Genomic DNA, 27,475 nt, shown 5'->3' with positions numbered 1-27,475 from the left:
ACTTAAGAGTATTCACAGATACAATGTGGAATCCAGTAGTGGAAATTATTCAAGTAATTAACATGCCAAATGAGGATCTCTCTTTATTTAACTGTTCATGTTGAACACTGCCATTGTCTTGAATAAAGTTACCGCTTCTTTGTAAGGGGAAAAAATGGGGGGAGAGGTGAAGTTAAGTCCTCAGGGATGAAAAATATTTTGGTGTGTCTATTATGGCTAAAGTAAACTTCTTGTCTAAGTTTTCAGTAGACCATTCAGTGAAAAATTACATATTTTTTTTTTAAAGTCTTCTACACAAGAGCAGTCAAGTTAAACCATTTATTTACAAATTCTGGATGCACAAAAACATAGGGAAGTATGCAGGTGTAATCACAGCTTAACAACCTTACCTTTAACCTAGGCTTTGTTTATCTTAATATGGGGGTGTTTGTAACTTTTTTTTTAGCCAAAGGATTTTGAAAGAGTAAATTAATGTTTCTCAGCAGAAAGTGAAATACTGTACTGTGTTACTGCTGCTTTCTGCTTTAATGGATACAGTAAATCCAGCTTAACAGAAAAGCCCTTCAGCATTCTATACAGACTTCTGGGTGGCAGAGAGCATCCCATCAATGCCCTGTATACCTTGAAGCAGCTTCTGCCTCACTGCAAAGTTCACAGCTCCTCTGTGCTAAAGAGATGTAAGACATTAGATACAGCCTAACCATTAGTGTTTAATGTCACAGTGAAATAGGCAAGACCCCAAGTTGTCCTGTCAGGCTGGGGGGCTGCTTGGCCTTTCTGGTGCTGTGTGGCGCTCTTGCAGCTGGGTAAAACGCATACTCATGTCCTGGAAAATATCTCAGGTTAGCCAAATCATCTGTTCTTGACATTTTTTTCCCCCCCCCGAAGCTTTCATTGTTGTTAGCATTGAAATGTTAGTAGTACAAAAGCAAACAGGCGTAGTCAATAAATCTTTTTTTAATAAAGTGCAGTCTGTTTTATTGATCTCTTAAGTTCACATGTACCTGCTCTAGGACTAACCTCCCCTTAAGGCTTAGCTTAGGGAGTCTCTTCTCAGTAGGGCCTTTACGATAGGAGCTCTCGCTGTATCTGTCCAGTGTCGCTGTTCATGCTTTGAAAGCTGGTATCGCCTGATTCACTGCCCACTATTGGGACTGACAGGTAGAAGCTTTGACTCAAACAGATGTGATTCAAATGAACCCTTGTTACTTTGTGGCCTTGTTTTGAAACTGTTTTTTTCTTCATAATGGTCTAAAACTTAAGTGTGTTTGAAAAACTGAATGCTGTTATTTCTACGTGATTGTGTAAATGCTCTGCACAGCTGCATTTAACTGATTGAATTCATTGTCCTTCCGTTTTATGTATTGGTTTCTCTAAGACAGCTAACCACTACTGGTTCTGTTCTGCTCCTGAAGATCTCTCAACGTTACAGCATTACCCGTAATTAATTATTAGTGCACAATTACATCTAACAGCCGTCTTGGCCCACCCCCGTTGGGAGCGCGGGCGGCGGGCCCCTCAGCTCCTCCCTGCCCCGGGAGCACGGCAGGCGGTGGAAGGGCCGCGGCCGCGCCCAGTGCAGGCCGCGCCGTGGGGCCTACCCCCCCTCTCTCCTGTTCCCGCTGTCTAACGGCGCGGAGGGACCGGGGGGACCGGGGCCGCCGCCCGTGCCGTGTGCGCGGTGACGCCACGAGCGTGCGGCGCGGGCTGCCGGGAGCGCTGCCGCGGTGCAGGCTGGGAGGGGAAGTCTGTGGCGCCGCCGAGGGCACGGTGCGCCTGCGCGCAGCCAGGCCGCGGACGGGCCGCGCGTTCGGCCGCCGCCCAACGAGAGGCCGCGGCGGGGGGAGGGGGGGCGGGGCCCGGCGCCGGCTGTTTGGATTCGAATGCGCGTCGCGACCCTGAGGGGCGGCGGCGCAAGCGCAGTGCGCGGCCGGGCGGTGCTGCCCCCTAGCGCCGGGGTGCGGGATGCCGGGCGAGGAGGAGGACGACGCCGAGTCGGGGGCCGGGGGGGGCGCCGCCGCCGCCGCCCCCCCCTCCCCGCCGGCCGAGGAGGGGGACACCCGGCAGCGCTACGAGGAGCTCTGCAGCAGCCTCAACATGGACGAGCGCGCCCGCTCCGAGGCCTGGCTCAGCTACCAGAGCATGAAGCGCAACTACACGCTGGAGGTGAGGGGCGGCGGGGCTGGGGGGGCCGCGCTGAGGCGGCGGGGGGGGGGGGGGAGCGGTCGCGTCGAGGTGACCGGCCGCGCTGAGGCGACCGGCCCCGGGCGGACAGCCCGGCGGGAGGGAGAGGGTTAAGCGGGGGGGAGGGAAGGGGACGGCCCTTGAGGCGCGACGGCCTCTCCCTCGCAGCGCCCGGCGCTGAGGCGCTGCTCGGGCGTTAGCGCGCAGCCGAGCGAGGGCACGTTCCGCCCGCGCGGCCGCGGTCCGACCCGGCAGCCCTCGGCCCGCTCGGGGGTCGCGCCTCCGCCGCGGGAACCGCCGCTGAGGGACATCCCGCCCCGCCGCCCCGCACCGTGGTCGCGGCCTCGGCCCGCCGGCCCGGCCCGCCGTCGCGCACAGAGCGCAGCGGTGCTCTCCAGCGCTGAAACTGGGGGGAAAAGAATTATAATCCCGAGTCATAGCGGTGAAAAGGCGTCAAAAATCGACTGTATCGGTGTAGCCTTTCTACTCTCAGCTGTTTAGCTGACAGATGTAATACAGTTATCTCAGTGAACGTTTAACAGCAGCTCTTCGGTTGCTCATGTAGATAATTTCAGCACAGATATAACAAATAACAAAACTTCATGGACTGTTAAAAGCGTGCGGGTTTTGTAACATCACTCTTGAAAACGGTAACATAAAGTGACGCACCCTCTTTCTCTGTGACATCCCTTTTACCGGGTGGCTTTTTAAAAATAAAGGTGGCGCTTATGATAAAAGCATGTCTGCCTGCAGTTACCCGGAATTCTTCCGGGCCTCCCTTCCCAGCGCCAGGCAGCTCTCGGTGCAGGCAGCACACGTGGAAGGTGGTTAGTCCCGCGGTGCCCGGGGCTGTGGCGGCTGCCGGGGGAAGGAAGTGTTCAGGTCTCAAAGCTCCTCTGTCCCACACGCCGCTCGTAACCGTCAGAAACGGGCTGGGAGGCTCAGACAGAAAACTTGCGTTTTCCGAAGGTGTGTGCTCCTCTGGCCCGGCGATACCACGTAGCCCAGGAAACCCACAGCATCGAATTCAGCGTTCACAGCCTCTTTTTTTGCTGTCCTTTTCCTATTGAAACGTTATTTTTAAATTGAAGAGGGAGAATAAGATTTGGGAGGTTTTTGTTAGAATTAATTTTTGTCTTTAGGTACCAGATTGAGTAATTGCTCTGTTGTGTAATACAGAGAAAAATGGAAACTATGTTTTTCTGTTCCCACTGTCTGTTCAGGACAGAAGAATGTTCTGATAGCAAGGAACTTTAACTTTGTTTGTTAGTTTGTTTAATACCAAGGCAGTACAAAATGTTACTATATGAGAAGAGCAACACTAAAAATATACCCTTAAACTTTGTGTCAATGTGAAATTTGTAAAGGTAACTAGTAACTGTAATTTTAGTTTTCACATTGTTCAGCGTTAAGTGTCTGTTCGAGGCCTGTTTTTTGTTGTAGTTAGAAACACAAAGTAGCTCAACAGAACTTTGAAACAACGAATCAACTTTGTCACTGGTTGAACTTCATTCGTTGAGGACACAGTTCTGTCCTTTCTCCTGACATTGGGCGCATAGCTGAAAAGTATGTTTTTCTTTCCAATGAACTCTTTTAGATGCCTGGTGTTTTAATTCACAGGGAAATGATCTGCACTGGCTAGCGTGTGCCTTGTATGTGGCTTGCAGAAAAGCAGTTCCAACTGTGAGCAGAGGGACAGCTGAGGGAAATTACGTGTCTTTAACCAGAATTTTGCGCTGTTCAGAGCAAAGGTAACTTTTCTTTTTGCTAATTTTTTAACACCTTCAAAATCTCAAAGACTGCTTACCACCTTGTGAAATTTAGAAACTGAGAACAAAGGCTAAGCGTCTGTCTTGTTTCCTGCTTTTAAAGACAGAATTTATATCACTGGAATCTTTGTGTTATCGCTCATTGCCACAGAAGTAGGGCAGTACCCTTTGGTCATCGCTATGTTGTCAAAACACAGGTTTCCAAAATCAGATATTGACTTCCCTCTCTCAAAGGAGAAAGAAACCAGTCCCTGAAGAATAGTCTGTTTTTGAAGAGTGTGCAAAGTGTGAACTTCTCACATGAGAATCCATTTTTAATTGGCTGTGAAAATATTCACACAATTTATCTTTTTTTGTTTGTTTGTTTGTTTTTGTAAGAAGACTTTGCTTTCCACATGTTCTTGGTTTATGAAATTTAAGTGATGTCAGAATCTGACAAAGAAATTTGTACGAAATGTTTATCTCTGTAAAGCAATGAAGAAAGACTTCCTGAAACAATTGACTTTATTAGCAATCTGATTATTACATAACAATTTAGTAGAATGGCAGAAAAAACAAATGTACTTATGCACTTTTTCTCCCCATCTCCTTTACTGTTGGAGCATTGCTATTGGTTTAAACAATATAAAAATGTTCCTTTGAAAACTGTTGTTTGGGTTTTGTTTTTTTCCAAATCAGAAATTCAGGGAATTTAAAGTGGATAAATTGTTTCTGTGAGCTGGGCTATCGAAGACTAATAACACTGAAAAAGTAGGTGTAGCTAAAGCAGTGAAAAATAAACGACAGCCAAATTTATAAAGTGAAATTTACTGAAACTTAGGGTTTTTTCATACTTTGTAGAATCTTTTTAGCATTGTAGAATGCAGAGCTTGTTTTATTTAAGTTAATAAATTATTCAGAAAAATTAGGGAAATATGATTTTAGAGTAATCTGACTGTTGGAGGTGATTGTGTCTTTGTGAGGAAAAGCCAAAACTGTGAATATATAGTTAACATGGTCATCAACTGAGGATATAAATATATTTTGCAAGCTCTCTGAGCTCATCCTTGTTTATGGGTGAAGGACTGGCTCTGAGTATGTTGTTGTGTTTGTAACTGCCCTTCTATCAGTAGTTTGGGAAGTAGAAATTGCACTTTTGTTGAAAATGTATTCTGTATTTCGGGGGGGGGGGGGGGGGGGGGGGGGGGAATCACAACAAACCCTGTCAGATCTAACCCATTTGATGTTTTCAGCTTGATCGAATTTTTTAACAAGATGAAAAAGTGGGAAGACATGGCAAATCTACCCTCCCAATTCAGAGAACGAACTGAGAGATTAGAGAGAAACTTTACAGTTTCTGCAGTAATTTTTAAGAAGTATGAGCCCATTTTTCAGGATATTTTCAGATATCCTCAAGAAGATCAACCTCGTCAACAGAGAGGAAGAAAACAGAGGTACATTTCTGTTACTTCCAGACTGATTTTAGAGTGTTACTGTTACAAAAATATAATGAAGTTGTTCCATTTTTTTAGTTGTATTTTTAACTGTACTTTCATATTAGTTCTTTAGAATATTGGAGTTGGTCTGTCTGTCCTTGCTCGCATTAATTTTTGAATCTTTTTGCAGTTTGTCAGATCTAACAGGGTACAGGAAATCCTAAAGCTGCTAAGTGTCTATGATTTGGGGGATGGGGAAAGGGGAGATGTTAAAATCAGTCTGTAGACAAGAGAAATAGTATTTCTAAGATGGGAAAGACTGAAAGAATTTGATCGTTGTAGAGTCTATCTAGCCTCGATAGCTCACAGAACAACTCAGCCTGTTTCACTGCCTGGGAATTCCCATCATTTTCTTCATAGATGCAGATCTTCTGGGTACTTTATAATAGAAGCTTTGTTTCTTTGTTACTGTATTAGGAGTGCTGTGAAAATTAAGTGCTTTTTGAGTTATTCGGATCTTAACAAGATTTCATCTGTTTGTGCCAACACTTAGCATGGCTTCTGATTTCTCCTGGTAGTTAGTAGAGATTGATTTATTCCCATTCATTATTTCTTTCATCTTCACTACTGTGAAGTGCCACTGTCTGGTTGCTTTTATGTGTTTTGTTTTTTTGTTTTTTGTTTTTTTTTTTTTTAATTTTCTTTTACTTTTTGTAATATTTCCAGACTACTTCTTAGTTGGGGTTTTTTGGCTCTACCACCCCCCCACCCCACCCCACCCCCCCCGATGTTCTTGTGAGCATCACTTAGTGGCATTTGTAATCCAAATGTATTTGAATCTGTAATAAAAGACAAGATTGTGCCTAAATTATTTTGTTGGAGAGTGCAAAAGGTGAGTAAATTGAAGTTAGACTATAGATGGAATAGAGTTGTGTATTGAAATTATTACTTGTATATAATGCTGAAATTAAAATATCCTGCATATATAATTCTGTGGTTAGAAGTGTAAACCCTGCTAGTTGGTTAGGTGTGAAGTAATTTTGAAGATTAAGTTGGAACATGAGACTTAGTAATTTTTATGTGAAATGTATGTTAGTTTCGACACTGAAAACCATTCTTTACATAACCTGATGAGGTAGTTAAATAAGAAAATAAAAGATTAAGGCTGAACAAACTACTGGAGAAATGGAAAAGAATATGGACTCACCATGAACTAATTTGTCCTGAATGAAAGAATTTCCAACAGAAATACATAATATGGAGTGAAATAAATAACACTAAATACAGACTTACAGAGCAAGCAATGCTTCTAGAAACACAGAAAACCTGATAAAGGTTTATGTTGTGCAAAGACTGCTTGGTTTTGAGGCTCCCATGCCTATTGTACAATCTAAATCAGACAACTATACTTTAAAAAAAATTAAAAGGAATGTGATAATATTGAACAAAACATATCCCTATGCCACCTTCTTTGCTGCTCTAATGTTATTCTGTCCTGGGGGTGAGCTGCAATATATGAAATAGCACTTGTAGTGATATGTTATATAGAAACAAGGACTGGTGCTATCGAGTTATAAAAATCGGTGCTAGGGGATGGGGGTTTTTTGTGGTTTTTTTCTTTGTTTTTTTGGGGTGTTTTTTTTTTTTTTTTAATCCACACAGTAAATACTTGAGCATAGTTTCTGATTTTTGAGGGGGGGAAATAAAAACTTTGGATGAGTAGATTACTTTGTCAAGATTTTTGTGTTACCAAGAACACAAACCGAATTTACTAGCCAGTAGCCAGAAATCATCCAGTATGGTACACATGGTAGTATTAAGAAATAATAAATTCTCAATAGCTGCAAAACTTTTGATTTAAGAAGGGACCTCGTGAATGAGTTATATTTTATTTTAAAGCATTTTAAACAAAGACCAGCAGAGGAACTTTGTTCTGATAAACATTTAATATATTTCAAAATTCTGTATACTACATAAAATCCTAACAAAATGCTTTACATGATGTACATAGATGACACTCTTGTGAACACAGAGTTCTGCAAGTCTTGCCGGTACTGAGTATATTAATATCAACACAATGTGTTCCTCTAAGAACATGTGTACATGCTTAGATTGCTCAGAACGCTTATAAAAGAAGGAATTTCAGCTCTGGCTCTCAAACTATTTCAATTGACTATATGTACAATTTGTTGTATGAAAAAGCAGAAACAATATTTTCTGTAAGTTTTAAATTCAGATATTTACCTGTTCTTTGCAACTGAGAGAACAATTTTGCCTTAAAAGAAAACATTTAGGCCAGCCGTGTTTAACATTAAATTTACAGTGGTTTTCTGCTCACGTCTTGGAGTATTTCTAATGGAATCTGCTGTGTTGGTCTGCTGTAGTGACATCTGAATCTTCACATGCAGACTGAGACTGGGGTTCCACTTGTGAAACCAGCATGCGGCTTGCTTTGTTACCTTTACTCAGGTTTTTGGGGGAAGGGCTTAAGATTTTTGGCCACACTGTAGTAAAACTTACTTTTCTTTTAGAATGACTGAATGTTATATGATGTTCTATCGGTCTTCATTCATTGAGCTTATTTGGTGTCTTCTTGCTGTATTTTTCCCCAAAAGACGACAACCGTGTACTGTGACTGAAGTTTTCCAGTTTTGCTGGGTGCTGTTTGTTCATGCAAAAGGTAAGAGATTTGAAAGGGATTAAATACGGCAAACCTCGTTTTGTTAGTTATATCAGTCCTTAAACACTGAAATATGTGCAGGCATTTCTGAATCCAGCAATGCCTTTGGAGAATGGGCCTTCTCAGAACAGCCTGAAGGAATGTATTCTGTCATAATTTCCCCAGCCGTATGTTTTACCACACTTCTAAAGTGAGCTATATGTCTAAATAGTTTGGCTTTTGTGGGGAATATTTTCACAAAGCTTCTAGTATTGTGGAGACTTACGCTGTAATTCCAAGGGAAAAAAATAGCTTCGAATTTTAGTGAATTCTTATTTAGATGTTGTTGTAATTAACATAAGGTGTGTTTGTAGGTTTACTAGGAACAAAGAATATTTAAATATCTCCTAGGTTTCCAGCAACACTGAAAATATTTAATGATTTTTCTAGTAAAAATTTATCATAAAATTCTAGGTGTGAATACTTTCACGCTAGTATCACAGATAGCATTCTAATTCTTTTGATAGCCTTTTTGCCCCCCTACCTTTTTAAAAAATGAGCACACAGCAACTGTGTCAAATAACCATATGCATTACTGAATACATCTGCCCACACCTGCCTTGCAAGGGTGATTTTCTCTTGCATTTTGGACAATAGCAGTATATATATAAATGGCTGACTGTCCTGAAGACTCAGATTCCTTTGGAACACTTAAGGGGATCCTCTGTTAATATGCTTCTGTAGAAATAATGCAATGAACAGACAATATATTGTAGTGTATATATAACCTTGATCATAAGAGCAGCCTTAAAGCTAATAAGAATAGGGGATTTCAGCAGTTTTTCTTGATAATGACTGCTGGGAGAAAAAGCCACAGGAGGGAACAGGATTAAACCCTTATTTTAGGCTTAAGTTGTTCAGTTGTATCACATATAATCTAAAGCCTTTCCTCATCAAATCTGCATCTTAAAAGAGTTTCTGCATACCTAGGGCTTTATTCAAGTACTGCTTGGATGAGTGTTCACTGGGAATTCTGTGTAAGTAAGATAATGTTTTGAGGAAAAGAAAGACAAGATCTATATTCCTCACTGAAAGAATAGCTTTGTAGATTCAGGTCCATTGATAATTTCCAGAGACTTTTTATATTTTTTCGTAAGATAACTTCTAGTAGAAGAAAACTAATAGTTTAATTTCTACAAGTAAAGGGATAAAAGGAATTTTGAGTTGGTTTGGGGGGCTGTGGTGGGGTGGCTTTTTTCCAATTTAAAAGCAAATCATTGTTAAGATTCCTTCAGCGTGCTATGATTTCTTTAACTGGCTGCTTTTGAGGAGAGGACCGAGTAGGCTGTCACAATATTGAATTATCTGGCACTAATTTTGTTGATTTACAGATTAGCCTTTCTTTCTACACTGCACCACATTGCAGAGGGTTGCCAGCAGCTCCCTGTTGGAAAAGATACTGGCAGTATTACTGCACCCTCACCACCACATCTTTGTACAAAGATCAAGCAGGGTGTGGTGTAGCATGAGTGCCATACTGAACACTCTCTCTTGTGTAGCAGATGCCTTTTTCCAGTAGGCTGCAGAGTCCACTTTACTGGGAAACAGAAATCTTTCCTAAACAAGTATGCTGCTTGCAACCCTGAAACACAGTATGATTTTCGTCCTTTTTTTTTTTTTTCAATCCAGAGTGGCGCTCTCAAGTAGTTTGAAATACCTATTCGTGTTCCACTGAGTCCAGAGGAGAGTTAGTACTCTATTTCCAGTCAGTCAGAACTTTACTTCTTTAGCACAGTTAGGCAGCTGAGAGAGCAAGTGGTCAGTCTGAAACATCACTGATTTTTCTTTTCCTTTCTGTGAAGTCCCCACCTCTATGGGTAGATTGAACAGTTGACAAGGTGCAAAGGGACTTTGAGTCTTTCTATTGCTAAAGTGTTGGTTAATATGTTTGTGTAACTGCATCATCAATTAACTACATGTTAATTAGGAAGCAGTTTTAGACACACAAATTAACTTTGCAAAGAATACTGTCTTGATAGCATAGCTAATTAAATTTTACAAGAAAAAGGAAAATCTACAGTAATTATAAACTGTAAAATTGGTGACTAGTGGTAAATTTATTAAAGTGTGGCAGCACAAAAATGGAAACTAAATGTTGACCATTTAAGGCATTAAATAGTCATGTTACATTTTGTTCGCTGTGTTTTGAGGGTTGGCAGTAATCCTTATCATGGCAACCGCACATCAGTGGCAAGTTCAGGCTTGTCTCTGTGATATTTCTGCAAGCCTGAAGATCATTGCGTTCAGTTTCACAGATGCAGAAAGTACAAGTCTTGTTCGTACCTTTGGTATACGCTGCAAAGTGAGATAGCGACTTTGTGTAGCGATACTGCAGTTCTTGTAAGAATTTGTCTTTAAACTCTCTACCTTGCCTTTTTTTTTTTCTTTCTTTAAAATGGAAATGAAAAAACACATCTCTGCTGCACTGAGATAACTATTTTTTATTATTTGGTACTAGGTTGTGAAAGGAAGCAGTGAGCTATTGTTTGAAATGTCATTGACAAATCATTTGTATGAAACTACTGGTTCTGTAAAATTTGATTTATTTTTGACTGTGCTGACAGTAACGATTGCCGTGCTAGACTTTGTGGTTATGAAAGTGAACCTATGTTACGAGAGTTACTTCATTAAAATTTTTATCGATTAATATTTTGCTATTTTATTTAGGACTTTCATTGCTTTGCTGCGAACCTTTAATGATTTGGAAATAACTGATAAATGTGTACAGTTAAATCACATTTCATGTAGGCTTCAATACTTTAAGTTGTTTCAACTGCGTGAAAATTATTTTCTTATAATAAACATGGAATCGGAAAATTGAATATAAATTTGAAGAAACTGGTACATTACAGGTAGAAAAGTAACAGCATAATTTAGAAAATTCTTTAATCATATATACATTTTGATGTGTTTTAAGTGAATTTGCTACTGTATGATAGATTTCTTCAAGGATTTAAACCTGTTCTTCATAGTGGGCTCAGCTAAGTGGTTTGGAGCTTACCAAAAAAAAAAAAACAACCAAACAAAAAAAGAGTAGAAGAGTTATTAGTATTGAAAGAGTGACAGAAAATCATGCTGTGCATATATATTAATGGAATTGTGATTTATGGTATTAATTAATGGTATCGTTTATTTTACAAGACTGTTTTTAGCTATGGCCATTCTTCTAAAGGAATATCATAAACCTAAATGAATTCAGTAGAGAGTAATGAATCTGAATATAATCTTTGTGAAAAGTGATAAAAGAGTGAAGAGGTTACAAGGATTCTTTTCTACAGGAAGGTGATAAATAAAAAATATTTTAGGAGCTATAGGAAATAAAGCTACGTTGTAAACCAGATCAGAGAAACACACTAGAACTCTTTTGTAAAGCACAAGAGAAATAAAGTTTAATTTATTACTGTTTATAATGAGCATGCCCCCACAAAATTTTTGTAAAGAAAGCAGATTGGTAAAGAAAAATAATCTCCTGACTTTGAGTTGAATATAGATTCATTCTGGAGAATGGGAGGAAATTGAAGGAGGGAGCAGTGCTTGCTTTTTCTAGGACATCTGAACATTTGGGTTTAGCCTAGCAAAAGTTAAAAGTTCTTTGCAATGCTTTACAGCAATGCATAATTGGGGAAAAGGAGAGTCTCAGTTGGAACACGTTATTCCCTCTTCCGTGCCTTCAGAACAAGATTCTGCTTCGGGCAGATGGAGTCAGAATCTCGAAGGACGTAACACTGCCAGACAGTGGGGCTTGTGTTGCCAGAGTTATGGTAACAAATTTTTCTTCCTTGAGGCACTTTGCATTATACTGTTCATGCTGCTTCAAGTTAAGCACTGATTAATCAGATTACTGTGGATGAGAGAGTCTGCAATATCGTGTTTATCACCATTTTGGTAAGATTTGTTTTCAACACAGCACAGTATATTTGAGTTCCTACACAATTGCTGCTGTTCCCTAAAAACATATTTTACTATTATATTTGCTATATTTTATGAAGTGTGTGTGTGTTTTACTGCCTGCATTTCTATCCAGATATTTATAGTCACCAAAGTCCGTGTTTCCAAGACCCCATTATTGATTGTAATAGAAATATCAGCAGTTTCTTGCTTAAAAGAATTTTAACTCTATGCTAGTTTTAATTAATGTCTTGCATCTTTCTGATATTGAAGGTAATTTCCCTATGATCAGTGATGACTTGGTCAATTCCTACCATCTCTTGTTATGTGCTTTGGATCTAGTGTATGGAAATGCTCTCCAGTGTCCTAACCGTAAAGAACTTCTGAATCCTAATTTTAAAGGTATGTTGAAAAAAACTATCTATAAAGTCTTCAAGAACTTCTAAGGCTACTGAAATTAGTGTGAAAATGTGTGACAGAGAATAAGTTGAATAATATTGATTTGAAGTATGTGGGAATTAATATGTTCTATATCTGGCTGCACAGATAGATTTCTATTAATGTAGTATGTAATAACAGACTTCTGAATTTTGTCAATAATATAGTAAGTCAAGAATTTAATTTACTATGGAAACACCATTGAAGGAAGTTCCGAAGTAAAAATTTCAGTTAATGACATTTTACTGTCAGTAAAAGAGTGCATAACGATGCGGTCATTGTTGGACACAGTTTGGAAAGATTCAGTGCTCAAATATGAGACTTGATTGTTTCCCTCTCATTTCTGGATTGCTGCTGTTCTCTTTCTGAAGAGAATGGAAATGCAGGTTGACTTGATCACCACAAATGCAAATGAATGGTGAGAAGTTTCCACTGAATTTCTCATTTCATTCTTTCCAGACTCTTTCTGATTCAATTCTTTTCTAGACATTTTCAGTGCTGTACGGTATCCATTTACTTTGTAGTGGTTTGGATGTGACCTGGGACCATTATCTCAAATTTATTTGAGTATTATAGTTCATGAGTGTTTGATCAATTTTCTATTAGAACTGATATTTTTAATTTTTATCACTCAATATCTAATTATTTTAAATCTCTGACTCAAAATTGACTTTTGATAACATTATCTAATTGAGTGGGCATACATAATTAAGAATTCTTTCAAGGGAACTAATTAGTTTACCATTTTAATTTCACACTGTCTAGACTACACAGCATAGAATTTAAGGTTAATAAGGTAACAGGATATGGATTTGCAAAATTAAATAATACAGTATTCTTAATTGTAGGTCTACCTGAAGATTTTCATAGTAAGGATTATAAAGTATCATCTGATCCTCCCTGCATCATTGAAAAACTGTGTTCATTACATTATGGATTAGTTTTAGAAGCAAAAGGCATAAAGGAACATTTTTGGAAGCCATATATTCGGAAACTTTTTGACAAAAAGGTTGGTCAATAAATATGTAATGTAGAAAAGTTTCTCCTTACCCATTATCTTCAAAACCTTTTTAAGAACTGAAATGTCCCTCCTTTGTTCTTAACTGTCTTACAGCTTTTAAAAGGAAAAGATGAAAATCTCACTGGATTTCTAGATCCTGGGAACTTTGGAGATAGCTTGTGAGTCACTGTATTTGTGGTTTGGTTTGCATTAGTATCCCTCTGTAATACAGTTGCACTTGCATTATTATGCAAGTTGACTTGGGTAGCTTTTGGTGTTTATACATTACATTGTGTTTCGGTTCCTTTTCTTTGAGGTGGTATGATCTGAGGTGGTACAATTTGAAAGAGGAATGATTTTTCAGGGTGGTGTTGCTTGACGTCTGCTTTTATTCTTATGTTTCTATGTTTCCTCTTTTTTTTTTTCTTTCATATATAACTCAAAGTATTCGTATGAAAAAGATGTGGGAGCACACTAAATGAGTGGCAAGTGGTATTGGGAAGAAGGTTTGGTGGTATTTTTTTCTTTAGAAATCTAGAGATGCTTATGAGGTGGACTTACTTTCTTTCATATGGTATGAAAAATGTAAGCGTAGTTTATGATGATGTGATGCTGCGTAAGTTTTGAGGAGTTTCCAGCCAAATAAGATTGGTTTTATGATGTTCCTCCTGCAGCTATGCTAAATGGCAAGCCATCAGATATAGTGGAAAAATAATGTCATGTTTAAGATACTGTAGGTTTTAAAAGAGCTCCAATGCTTAAGTCAGGGTCAAAAGAAGTTGTGAAGTAGACTCCCAGCAGGCCAGAACTGTGTTCATTTGGTAAGCAGGTGAACAAAGCACTGTCTAAATAAAGGGGGTTTTATATCTGTCTTTCCCTTTTCTGCTGTAGCAAAGCCATCAACAAGGCCTACGAGGAGTATGTTTTGTCAGTAGGAAATCTCGATGAGCGAATATTTCTTGGGGAGGATGCAGATGAAGAAATTGGAACTCTCACAAGGTGCTTAAATACAACTTCAGGAATGGAAACAGCTGAAAGAGTACAGGTGAAGCATAACTTGCAGCAACACTTTGACAGGGTGAGTATGACACGGTCTGTGTTGCTGTTTGTATACGGAGAGTAAGTTTGTCTGATGAAGAGAAGCAGCTACTAAAAATTACCATGTTTATTGTTAAAGGTGATCTGGGAGTGCACCCAGCATAGCTGTGTTAGGGTTCGTAATTGGTTAGATATGTTGTTTACTTTGGGGGTTTTGGGACAGAATTTCTCCATTCATTTGGGTTTTCTTTGATTAAATCCAGTATAGAGAATATTTAGGTAATTACTTAAAGAGGTATCTTTAGGTGAAGATTTTCAAGCACAACAGAACAGGCAGTTCTCCATGGTTGTTTGGCAGGTGCTGAATTCTCCCACAACTGTCGGGGTCCTCTGGACCTGTCTGTCCCACATCCTCTCCCCTCCTATCCCTGTCCCATATGTTTAACATACACAAAGCTGCTCAGCACTTTGCTCTATGCATTCTGTTTGTTTCCTTTTCACAGGTGTGCTTCAGGTGTTGATATTACATCTGTTCACAGTTTTAGTTAAATCACTAGGGAATGGTTTTCACCTTGCTTGCTTAAAAGCATGACATGTAGATATGTCTCTATATACGACTAATGAAATAGCATAGAATATGGTCTTTGAGAGGATAAAGAAAACTACGTGTTTCAGAATAATAAAGTGAAGACTCTGAAAATTAGCAGGGCCTTTGTGTGACTAGAGTAGCTTTTGAAAAACAGGTGCCAGCTTTGAATGCAGACTTGTATACCTGTGATTATAGAGTATCAAAGTGTTCCTGAAGGTGGAAAAGGTATCTTAAAGGAGGAAGGATACAAGACAGGCAAATAAAGAAGGATATAAGCTGTATTAGCACAATTGGATTACAGAGAGCAAAAGGGTAAAACAGTCTAGATCACTGAAATAATTATGTGATCTTTTTTCAGAGTGAGAGTTGGTTAGTGGCTTTCAACATTCTGGAGAGAAAAGATCAAAATAACCTAACCTGCAAAATCGGTGCAATCAGTTAATTCTTTGCTTCTGATCTATTTAAAGAAATAATCAGCTGCTGAGTTTTGCTGGCACAGATCTGGGTGCGTGACTCTCATAGGTTTCTGGAGTGATGAAACAGCATGGCCTGTAAGAACGCAGCTTGCAGGTGCAATAATTGTGCTGTGACATGTTCCGGCGAGCCCAGGGCAGGGCTGGGGGAAGCATCTTTCCTGGTTAGGGCACGGAGGCAGAAATAAAACAGACTTAGGAGCATGTGGGGAAAATGGGGGGAGTATTGGGAGCTAGACTTCATGGTGAAAAGACTGCAAAATGTAACATATTCATTAAAGCAAGGAAAACATTTCTTGGTAAATAATTGTGTGGTTAGATAATTAGAAGATGCGTGGTTTTGCTGTACACTAATGGAAGGAACATCCTTGGTGTTAAATTATTTTGATGTGATGGCTTGAACTGATGCAAATGAATTAAAATGCTAAGTGTTAGGTTCAGGAGGACTTTTCATGTTCAGTATTAAACCCGCTGAAAGGAAACCCTGGCTCAGTACGCTTTGTCTGAGCTACGGCTACCTTTGGTACTCAGTGGATAGGAGGAGACTGCTGGGCTTTTGAGGGGGCTTTTTTAGATTGTCCTAGTTGTTTCACACTTCACTCCCAGTATCTGCCTTTCAGTGTGAGGTCACATCCTCTCTGTGTATATACAGTACTGTCCCGTACAAACAACCGAGGGACACAGATCGATCTTTCGTTGCTGGCTGTTATCTGAGACATGAGCTAGTTTGGGCTGTTTGATTTCTAGCCATTTTTTCCAGGCATATATATCACAACACAGGGTAAGAATTCTACAGATCGACACTTTCTTGTTTATGGCCTGTATCTATGTTTTATAATAGTGTACAGTTATATGCTTACTTTTTGTCTTTTTAGTCCAAATCACTTAGGATTACAACCCCACTTACTGGCCGCAAGTATATTAAAGAGAGCAACCCGTATGTGACACCTGTTTCCATAGCAACATACAGTTTGAGCCGCCTTCATACGATGCTGGCAGGACTGAAAAATGCCCCCAGTGAAAATCTGGAGCAAATACTCAGGTAAGTTTGATGCTTAGCTAACCAAATAATTCTATTTTTTAAATAGTTTTAATAACAAATGTTAATGTTAAACAGTGTAATTTAAAATGTGAGTCAGTCTTGAAAGGTTCTAGAGTAAAATAGGACCCAGAGAGGCATTTAAATTTCAAAAGACTTTGGTTTAGACATGTTTGTCCTGAAGAGATTGATGGTTGTAAGAACATACATGTAAAACCCAATAGTTTTAAGCTTGGCTCTAACAGCAAACTGTTAATACAAAATTTTCACGACTTTTCTTCCTACTTAGCAAATCTCACTTCCTAGCAAATCACTCCATACTCTAGGAGATGCAAAATAAAATTTATTCTCCATATAGCTAAACTGTTGCTTCAGGTACAATATATTTTAAACCAATTTTTATATATCACATGGAAAATTCTAAGTATTTATCCCTGATCATGAAAAGACGAGCATAGTTGCTACAATGTATACAATAATAATAATATGCTGTGGACACTTTACAGCGCATATGCAGTCAGGCACATACGGGTGTGTTTGTATTGCTATGCAATATATTTACAGTTTCATGCTTCATCATATTACAAAAATAGTTTGTTTTTTTTTTTTTTGTCTTAGTAGGAATGTTGAGAATGTTTAGTTTCTATTTTCAGGGCATGTTCCAGAGATCCTTCTCAATCTATTGCAAACAGAGTAAAAGAGATGTATGAAGTATACTGCCAGAGCATGCAGTCTGAAGGAGAATTCAGTAGTTTTTCCAAAGGTGGGTAACATTTTACTTATACAGATAAGAATTAAAATGCCTGTAAACACATTGATCTCTTGCAATTACTGTTTTACTTACAGGTTATGCTTCAGCACAAGCGTCTTTTCTATTACTTTTGTCTTTCCCTGTATTCTTAAGACGTGGCAAATTTCAACTTTGCATAGAATTTTATAATCAGCCTTAGCTTAAATCACTGGAATTTGATGATACTTTCAGTTGTATAGAACTGAAATGGAAAGCACAGTTAGGGTACCACTGTTTCTCTCTCAAATAAAAATAATAGCAATGGTATGGATTTCTGTGATAGTAATGAAAAATCTGACTAACTGTAGTGCTTAAAAACCCTACAGCAGTTTTGGCTTGCATACAAGGATGGATTAGTACAGATATTAAAATCCTGCCAGTATAAACACAAAGTATTATTTGCAAAGTTGTCATGATTTGTGAAGTGCATGAAGATGGATTGAAAATAAGGAAGATGCTTCTGACCTTCTTGCTTCTTAATAGGGCCTTCCTTTCTTCTTGTCAGCATCGTTGCTTCAGGGTTTTCTGTTGCGCAGTGCAAGTTGGATCCGTATAGATATACTTCTCAGTGTACTTTCTGAACTTGAAACGTGTCTATTATATTACAGCAATGTTAAGGATTGTTCTTATATACAGGGTTTTCGTCAGAATCTGGGTTCAGTAATACGTTATTCTGCTCTGCATTCACAAGTCAGTGCAGCGTAGGAGAGGGATGCCTAAATTTAAAATTAACTGGTCTAGTCGTGAAAGTATTGTAGCCACAGCAGCACAGAAATACACAGAGGCCACTAAATTGTTGTATCTCTATAGCTTAAGATGAAGGATATAATTATTTTCTCACATTTCACAATATTTTTCTGTTTAAAATTCCTGCAGATGTGGCTAGCAAGCATTTTCGTCGTGCTGAGGTGCTATACTACAAGGTCTTGGAATCAGTCATTGAGCAAGAGAGGAGGAGACTGGGAGACACTGACTTATCTGTAAGGAAAACTAATCAAATTGTACCTCATTTTTAAAGTTGGACCAACAGAAAAGGAAACTAGTAGAGCAGAACAGACAACTATTTAAAATGAGGGTAAATCTCTGAAATAGGCTGTTAAGTACACCTGAATGGAAGAAAAAGTGTAGAACAAATTATTTGTTTACAAACACAAAGATATATGAAATTTTTAATGGCTCATTTTGGATTCTGTTCTGTCTCATAAAAAAAAAAAATCTCTTTTTATAAGCTTAATAATCATGCTACTTTGGATGAGGCAGAATAGAAAGCATTTTATTATTCTATGGTTACACTGTAAATTAAGCATTGAAATTTGCAACTCTCTTGCAGGCAATACTGGAGCAAGATGTGTTTCATAGATCTCTGCTGGCATGTTGCCTTGAGATAATTACCTTTACATATAAGCCACCTGGGAACTTCCCATTCATCACTGAAATATTTGACATTCCAGTTTATCATTTTTATAAGGTAAAGTGCTTGATAACTAGAAATGCTTATCAAGTTATGAGTACTCTATTGACTTATATTAAGTAATCTCCTTACCTTGACCTTAACTTAGATATTAACTCTTCATTCTCAGCTTTGTCCCTTTTGTATTGAAAAAAATACTGCCCGAGTGTCTATAAGATACCAACAACTATCTTCTGATAAAACTGCAAGACAACGTATGATTGAATCATAGAAATGCAGCCTTAATGTTTCTAATGATCTCTTCCTTGAAAATTGGGAATTAGATCTTTCTGTAAGAAGAAATATATGAAACAAGTACATTATGTTGATCACGATTATACACCTTACAGGTAATTGAGGTGTTCATTAGAGCAGAGGACGGCCTTTGTCGGGAAGTGGTAAAACACCTTAATCATATTGAAGAACAGATCTTGGAAAGTATGGCATGGAAACAGGAATCCATATTGTGGGACAGAATCAAAGAGAATGAAAACAAAGTTCCTACTTGTGAAGAGGTGAGCACCTCCATATATATATATATATCAGACAGGAAGGTAGAGAGTGGATGCTATACTTCAGGGGTCCAGGTTTCAGTTTCACCCCACAGGTTAACCCGGGCAGAGAAAACAGTCGGTGTAGCATGCTCGAGCCTGTTCACGGACACCTTGATAGAGACAGTCAGAGGAGAGCTGCCGCTGCGCTGACTCTCACCCCGTGCTTGCACAGCACAGCAGAGCTGTGAACAGAATGGACAAGCAGGGAAGGTCTGGCCCAGTCACTCACTCACACTTGAAAAGATTACTAGACAAGAAGAAACATAGTAAAAAGTACAGACTTCTAATTGTAGTCACAGAAAGATTATTACAGTAGTGCATCTTCTAGAGTAGCACAGTTTGTGGTGTAAGTAAGTGGTTCAGTGTTCTTGGGTTTTTTTTTTGCCATACACTTCTGCTGTTCAAAATTTGTAGTACAGAAGCTTTTAAAAATTTGTTAGGTAATTAATCTGTGATCCAGCCACTCTAATAAATAAATATTTTAGGTAATGCCACCTCAGTATTTTGAGAGATCTGCTGGGAACAGTGTTGTAGGTTCACCCTTGACACCAAGACGAATAAACGAGGTTCGTGCTGAAACTGGAGGACTAGGAAAAGGTGAGACTTAATAACATGCTTACACATCTTCAAGCATGGCATTAATGTCGATGGACAGTTAACTGCAAACATATTTGTAAATGACTTTTTTATCATAACTCACATAGTTAAGTCAGATGTCTAAGATCAATGCATTCCTTATTTCAGTGTGAACAAAATACTGTTGTGATAGGGTGTTTTCAGGAGGCTATGTATATGAACAGCATATATGTATGTAAAATAATATTTATACACACACACACTACTTAAGTTATAAGCGGTAGCACTTGAACAGTTTGCTTTACTGTTATACCACAATTGAAACTCCACTATGTTATGTGAAGTCTCAATCTTCTTCTCTGGAAAAATAAACCATCATCCATTGGCATTACTTGGGATTAAGTCATTGCTAAAAGCAATCTGTAAGCCACAAATGTAGACATACAGAATTTTAAAAAGTGTTTCCTGAAGAGCTTTGCATTGACATATTTTGGTTCTCATTAGCTTTCTGTCATGTATTTATATAACCAAGGTTTATACAAGTGTTAAATATATATATTTATATATGTTTTGGTTTTTTTAATCCACAGGCCTGTCATCCTCTCCCACTACCCTGTATGACAGATACAGTTCTCCTACAGCCAATCCTACAAGGAGGAGACTGTTTGCTGACAGCGATAGTACCTCTGACAGTGGCACTCCAGTCAGAGTTTCCCAACAGCCCGTGGTGAACACGGTGCCTGTGCAGAACATGAATCCCGAAGCCATGTCGGTAACGCCTGTGCCCGGCCAGACGCTGGTTACAGTGGCAACTGCCACCGTCACAGCCAACAACGGGCAAACTGTGACCATACCAGTGCAAGGTGAGAGAAAAGCGACTGTTGAATTATTCAGGCTTGTTCCCAGCGGAGCGTTAGAATACGGGGAGAGGAGGGCAACAGTATGCCAGTGAAGAAAAAAGTATGTTTAAGGATTCATAAATGGGAAGAATTGTTTGAATAGACGAGCACAATTTAGAGACAGAACATGTACAGCACAAGGGTGTTCCGACTGCCAACGTCTATTTTATACAACTTAGTTATTTCTGTAAGCCTTCCTTCCTGAACTGGCACAGGATGAAAGTTACATTAGTATGACAAACTTAGTTCAATTTCCCTTATCTTCTTGTCTCCTTATGATGAAAAGTCCAAAGTATTTTGATGAAACAATTTCATCTATAATATACTAAACATATAGTTAAAAGCAGCTAATACGAGAATTCCTGAATTCTTTAAAAAACCAAACCAACCGACACAAAACCACTAACAACCAGGAACACTCCCTGCCCCAAATCGCTCTTATTTCAGACTCTTTTTCTTAAATTACAGGTATTGCCAATGAAAATGGAGGAATAACTTTCTTCCCAGTCCAAGTAAATGTAGGTACCCAGCCGCAGGCTGTCTCCGGGCCCGTTCAGCCTCTCAGTGCTCAGACCCTTGCTGGTACCCTGAACCCTCAGGTGACCGGGGCGACACTGCAGTTACCGGGCCCGTTAACTGTCCAGCAGATCTCTCCTGGAGAGCAAAGACCAACCCAGCAACTTAGCACTGCCATGGCCACCAGGCCTCGCAAGATGGGCTCCCTTGCACTCTTCTTTAGAAAGGTACTTTGCAATCTAATTGGTGCTTTGCTTAGTTTGTATTTGGTAAATCTTCAGTGATTTTTAAAATATATACTTATTATTACTACTACTAAGAGAATATTCAATTTCCAAGTTAATCTACACCCGATGTCTATTCACACACATACCTGCAGGGTAGTTTTCTTATGCAGGAACTTCTCACTAGCAAAGGAGTAGACTATCACCACAGCTACCGCAGCACAAGTTGTGAAGTAGATTATGTACTTGGCCAGCTGGTACTTACAGGTGGCCATTTTCTTTATAGCTCTTTAAAAGAAAGAAATTCTGGTTTATTCAACACAGTGGTTTCTGTAGGGGATGCAGTGCCCTTCCTGAGCTCAAGACAACTCAGAATTGAAGCTTCAAATAAATGTTTTCTTAGCATCCAAACCAGTACTGAGAGGGTCTGTGTCCTGTAAGCAAACAAGTTAAGTTTAGTTATTCTTCTTTTGGCTCCTCATTTGCACAAGTGCTACAGGGTGTGCAAGTCTGGGGTAAGAAAAGCAGTATTGCTGAGGCCCTAAGCACTCTCCATCTCAACAGGTTTATCATTTAGCTAGTGTGCGGCTGCGAGATCTCTGTGTCAAACTCGATATATCTGATGAGCTGCGGAAAAAGATTTGGACGTGTTTTGAGTATTCCTTGGTGCACTGCCCTGAAATCATGATGGACAGACATTTGGATCAGCTGCTGATGTGTGCCATCTATGTAATGGCAAAGGTAAGGTGTGAATAAAGAAAACCAACCAACCAGAAAACCTCTTCAAGACTATGTTCTAAAGATTACAGTTCCTCAAAAAAACCCACAGCTAACCAAACACCACACACAACCAGTTCCAAACAAATAAAAACCACCCACAGAAAAACTATTAACCTCTTCTCTTCATCTCCTCTTAGGTTACTAAGGAAGATAGGTCCTTCCAGAACATAATGCGCTGCTATCGGACACAGCCCCAAGCCAAGAGTCATGTAAGCACAGCTACTATTGAACAACGTGGGGGCCAGTTTACTAAACACCTTAGTTGCATTTTAGGAATGGATTGCTTTTTGAAGTAACATTTACTATTAAATGAATGCAGTCTGTGAGCCGTTCTCAGGAGACAGCAGTCATATCCAAAATCCTGCACTCCTGAAAGCTTTTTATGCTAAGCTATACCTAGAATAGAAAATATCTTCACTTAAAATCTAAGGAGGCAGTGCCTATTGGATAATACTCCTCTTAGGAGGATGTGTCTTCCCCTGTAAGAAGCAACGTGATACCACAATGAAGTTTCTAAAAGGCAGATATATCATGCAGACTATTGTTTCCCGGCTGTGCGACTGCACATCCGATCATCCTCGTGTTGTTATGCGCCTCTTTCCCTGCAGGTATACCGGAGTGTCCTGATCAAAGGCAGGAGACGACGCTGCCGCTCTGGCAGCAGCGACAGCAGTAGCCAGCAGAACTCGCCTACGGACAGAAGTAAAGAGAGAAACAAAGAAAGAAGTGAGTGGTTCCAAATTCCAGACATTTGGGTTTAGTTCCATTTCCAAAACAGCATGCATAAGGTAACAGTTGGATTTTGTGTTGCCCCACCCCAAACATTCCCTTCTTTGGTAAGCTTGGACACAATTCAGAATATATCGATAACACTGAAGAGTTGCTGTAACTGAAGCTTAGTATTACCCCCACTTTGACAGCTTTGAATCTCGCACCTATCTCACGAGGTTACTGTGAGGTTTGGGCACCACCGCCCATCTCTTTGTAGAATGCAAGGAAACGGGTGCTAGGCCCTGCTCACCACTACTCTTACTCGCGGCAGTCGCTGGCTGCTGCAGAGATGGGAACAAACCAGCCACCCACAGCATCTATTTCAGCGTATCTGATGTCTCTGAAGATTCTTTCCTTGATAATTGAATTGACACATTTTCCCTGAATGAACTTTTATAAAGGAAAGCAAATAAGGGATGTTGTATATTCCGTTTTCAAAATATTTAATAGATAACACTGTAAGTTGTAGGTATTAATGTTTTTTGTCACATAGAGATGGCAGGGAGGGGAGGACAAAATACTATATATTATGCAGCTTCCATGTTAAACCAGCAGGAAGTATTACCAAGCCAAGTATTTCTACTACCAGCTGAAAAAGACCACTGTTTCCGATTTGCAATAGTGCCAGCTGGCAACAAGAAAGAGCTACTGTTAAAAGTATAGCAGAAATGCCTGAAAAAAGGAGTTTTAGCTCTCCTCATATGATGAAACTCAGCTCATACAGAAAAGCCACTTGCAGTTTATCCAGTATAAAGTTAGAAATCAGGTGTGTTTCTGTACACGCACGCAGCAGTTTGCTGGTCTGTAACAACGTAAAGCTTTTCTGTATGGGAAGGTGCTAAGGGGCCCGCATTAGCATCACTGATACTGACACCAGATGGCGGTCGCTGTCCTGCGGAAGGCGGGGCTCTGCACCTAGGGTCGGGGGCTAGTGAGGTGGCCGAAGGGCATCAGCCGGTGGTGGCCACTAACGGAGCGGTGTCTGTGGCCCTCGCAGCCAGCAGGGACTCCAGCCCGGTGATGCGCTCCAGCAGCACCCTGCCCGTGCCCCACCCCAGCAGCGCTCCCCCCACGCCCACCCGCCTGACGGGTGCCAACAGTGACACCGAGGAGGAAGAGCGGGGGGACCTGATACAGTTCTACAACAACATCTACATCGAGCAGATTAAGGAATTTGCCCTGAAGTACACTTCAAACGCAGTAAGTTAAAGTTTGTGCTTTTCATTAGTAAGTAGATCTTGTTTTACTGCACATGCAGTGAAGTACTCTTAGCTAACCTCACTGTAAGCAAATTCAAGGGATTCTGGTTTTATGTCAATAGTTTCCCCTCAAGGACATGTTCTGCTGCTAAAATACTAAGTACTTCCGATGCCTATTTACTGTTTCCTCCTGTATGAAACAGCACTGGGCAAGTCACCCACCAGCCTCAGACAGCATTAGAAAAGTAAATAAAAAAATACTTACCTGGCCTAATAACACGACAAAGCTTCTAAACATGTATGGTATGGCATTGGTGGAAGAACCTAAACTGTGTGTAAGGTGCCCAGCTCACAGAAGCCGTACAGTAGTAACACCTGAGGTCAGGTACCAGCCACTGGGTGATTCTCATTTTCTCCTGAGCAGACGGACTCTCCCCCGCTCTCGCCCTACCCGTTCGTAAGGATTGGCTCCCCTCGCAGAATCCAGCTGTCCCAGAATCACCCCGTGTACATCTCGCCACACAAAAACGAGTCTACTCTCTCTCCTCGGGAGAAAATATTCTATTATTTCAGCAGCAGCCCATCTAAGGTGAGACTAAAGCGTTTTAGTTTGCTTTTATAAATCCTTAATTCTACCTTTTCTTTCTGGTAGCAAAATTAGAGAAGATTGTTGAAGGCACCTTTTGGTTTGCATTGTCTAACATGTACTCTCTCCCCTAAAGCTCTTCAAACTGTCCGCTCAGGTACCCGAGAAGCTGTAAAGCAATTCAGTGTCTGAGGTCCTTGTGTACTTTTCAGAGTTACTCTTTGTACCGAGCCCCGTGAGTGCCTCGGGCTGCGCAGCACCGGGCCCCTCGGCTGTCCGGTCACGGGGGGTCACTGGGCACAGAGACTGGTCAAAGGGAACATGAAGCACAATCAAACTCTTACCGACCTCACGGGGAAAAAGTCCTCCACAGGGCTCTTAACATGAGCGGCCTCACCAGGTCAGTGTGTAATGGGCTGAATCCTGTCATCTCTGGCCACCAAGAGTGAAGCAGAAGTCTTCCCTGGGAAGCATCTTCCTTCTAGCTGGAACGTTGCACCTGTGGTGTAAGAGCAGGGCGGAAGGGCGGCCTTCAGACGCTGCACCCGCGGCGGCAACGCGCCTGCGTGGGGCTGAGCGAGGCTCTAGTGTACTCTGGGAACGGAGAGACCAGTGCAGCCCTCGGGAAGGTTACTCTGCCACCAGGAGCACTGTGAACAGAACAGCTCTCCAGAAACAAGGAATCCCAGTGTAATGCAAGTACCAAACGTTCGCTTTGTATTTTGGGAGTCACAATAATGAGAAATAATTCTACCTTTTTCCCCCTCCTCTCTCCAGAGACTAAAGGAAATTAACAGCATGGTTAGAACTGGAGAAACGCCGACAAAGAAGAGAGGCATTCTCTTGGAGGATGGCACTGAAGCGCCAGCGAAGCGAATCTGTCAGGAGAATCACACGGCTCTGTTAAGACGACTCCAGGACGTAGCAAATGACAGAGGGTCTCACTGAGCCCACTGCTCCCTCGTTGCAGCTTCACGGGGCCAGGTGGCTTTGCCGGGTGCAGGGAGGCCCTGCGCTGCTGTCCCCCTGCTTGGCCCGGCCCCCTGCGGCTCCCTCCCCACCCCGTGCCTCTGTGGCGGCCAGGCCAGGCCGGGGCTGGAGGAGAGCTGCCTGGGACAGTGCGGGCCCACGGCCCACCCCGCACGGCACCTGCTCCCTCTCCAGGCCCCGCGCAGGCACTGGCTGGTCCCTGCCGCAAGGGCTCCTGCCACCCACTTGCCCTGACCAGCCCGCTCAGGCCACTGCTGTCAGCGCTGGACCCCTGTCGCCGTGGGCCCAGAAGGTTACAGGGGCAGCAGGTGGGGGAACACTGCGCCAGGGGAACCCTCTTCAGCCCTGCCTCGGTTCTCACAGGAACCGCCTCCACAAAATCACTGACTCACAAGTACTAGTCTAGCGAAGTCCCGTTCTGCTTGGAAAGGGAAGATGGGAATCATCTTTTTAAGCCCCGAAGGAAGCTGTCTGAATGGACTCTTGCCAGAATGTTTCGCGTGCCCCTGAAAACCATCACCTTACCTTGCTTTAACGCCTGGGCACCTTGTATAAAGGTAGATAACTCTGTTTATGCATTGGTTTTAGCTGTGCAATGTTTTAACGTGAACTCATGTTCAAAAGGTGGCACTTTTGATAGGGCTGTGAAGCGTCATTTTTAAGGCAGATTAGTTTTGCTGTATATTTGCAATGGCACTTTCTACATGTGAATATTTTTTTTCAAAGGCTGACTTCAGCTGTCTTTCTGTATTGAAGCAATTTGACTTTTGTATTTATTTTCAAATTGACATCCCATAGCTCCCCTCTTCAGCAAATGCCATGAGGAATTCCTTTTCACTTGCTGCATCTGCAGTGGCGAAGGCGGGAAGCCAGGGATGTTTGCTTTTTTCAAGGAATTTTATATGCTTGTAATGTTTCTTCAGATCGCTTTTCTCAAGTCAGGAACTGGCCCCTCCACTTCCTCAGCAAAAGGACAGTGGGGTCCAGCTCTTAAAACATAGACTTAGCTTTTTTGTTTTTAAAGGACAGGGCTTGGGGGGGTTGTTTTGGGGTTTTTTTAATGGACTAAATCAGGCTGCCTGGGGAAATCTCTCCCCTACTAACAGGATAAGGAAGTGGTGCATATATTAGACTTCTACTAGTTGGTTCCATTTAAAATAGTTCCAAAATACCAGACTTAATAGGAAAGCATTAAGCCTACTAACAGCCGGGACAGTACACCACCTTACTGCTTTTCGGTGTCGTAACTGGGGACAGTGCGGTGGTAATGTAACATGTAGCACACTCCAATTCTAGAAGCTTTTATAAGGAAGCAAAAGTTAAAAGCTCTGTGTTTCCTGTCATTCCTACTCCTCTGAATAATGGGAAAAATTTAGGGCTTAATGAAAGATGCTTTTACTTTACTTTCATTGAATTTACAGCGGAATTCTTACCTGATAACAAAAAAGGCTGAAGTCCAGAAAGTGTGTAGATGTTTCTGTAAAAATATTTATGAAATTGACAATTCTTGTTACTCTCTACCATTTATGTTACTTTGTATGAAAATATTGCAAGTGTATTTTTCAATAAAGAATTTATAAACTCACAA

At 40.8% G+C, this 27,475-nt stretch overlaps 1 protein-coding gene across 3 annotated transcripts; it reads left to right on the top strand.

Moving 5' to 3' along the window:
- The first annotated feature begins 1,935 nt into the window (after positions 1 to 1,935).
- On the top strand, positions 1,936 to 27,475 carry RBL2 (RB transcriptional corepressor like 2). Of its 3 annotated transcripts, none has more exons than XM_074881809.1 (23): positions 1,936 to 2,166; positions 3,805 to 3,935; positions 5,186 to 5,386; positions 7,984 to 8,048; positions 11,696 to 11,848; positions 12,249 to 12,377; positions 13,262 to 13,422; positions 13,528 to 13,592; positions 14,305 to 14,491; positions 16,389 to 16,555; positions 17,206 to 17,315; positions 18,219 to 18,322; positions 18,673 to 18,810; positions 19,143 to 19,307; positions 19,832 to 19,943; positions 20,513 to 20,785; positions 21,290 to 21,564; positions 22,126 to 22,302; positions 22,479 to 22,550; positions 22,950 to 23,067; positions 24,110 to 24,312; positions 24,736 to 24,900; positions 25,675 to 27,475. In XM_074881809.1, the coding sequence occupies exons 1-23, from the start codon at positions 1,966 to 1,968 to the stop codon at positions 25,843 to 25,845; spliced, it is 3,543 nt and encodes a 1,180-aa protein (XP_074737910.1). In that variant the 5' UTR covers positions 1,936 to 1,965; the 3' UTR covers positions 25,846 to 27,475. The 3 variants fall into 3 exon arrangements, with proteins under 3 accessions (XP_074737910.1, XP_074737911.1, XP_074737912.1); XM_074881810.1 differs by lacking the exon at positions 25,675 to 27,475 and adding an exon at positions 25,110 to 25,235; XM_074881811.1 differs by lacking the exon at positions 11,696 to 11,848.

The sequence above is a fragment of the Strix uralensis genome, chromosome 12, assembly GCF_047716275.1.
Source record: "Strix uralensis isolate ZFMK-TIS-50842 chromosome 12, bStrUra1, whole genome shotgun sequence".
In the NCBI taxonomy this organism is placed as follows: Eukaryota; Metazoa; Chordata; class Aves; order Strigiformes; family Strigidae; genus Strix; species Strix uralensis.
Note: the sequence above shows the minus strand (reverse complement) of the source record. Positions and strands in the feature narration are given on the sequence as shown.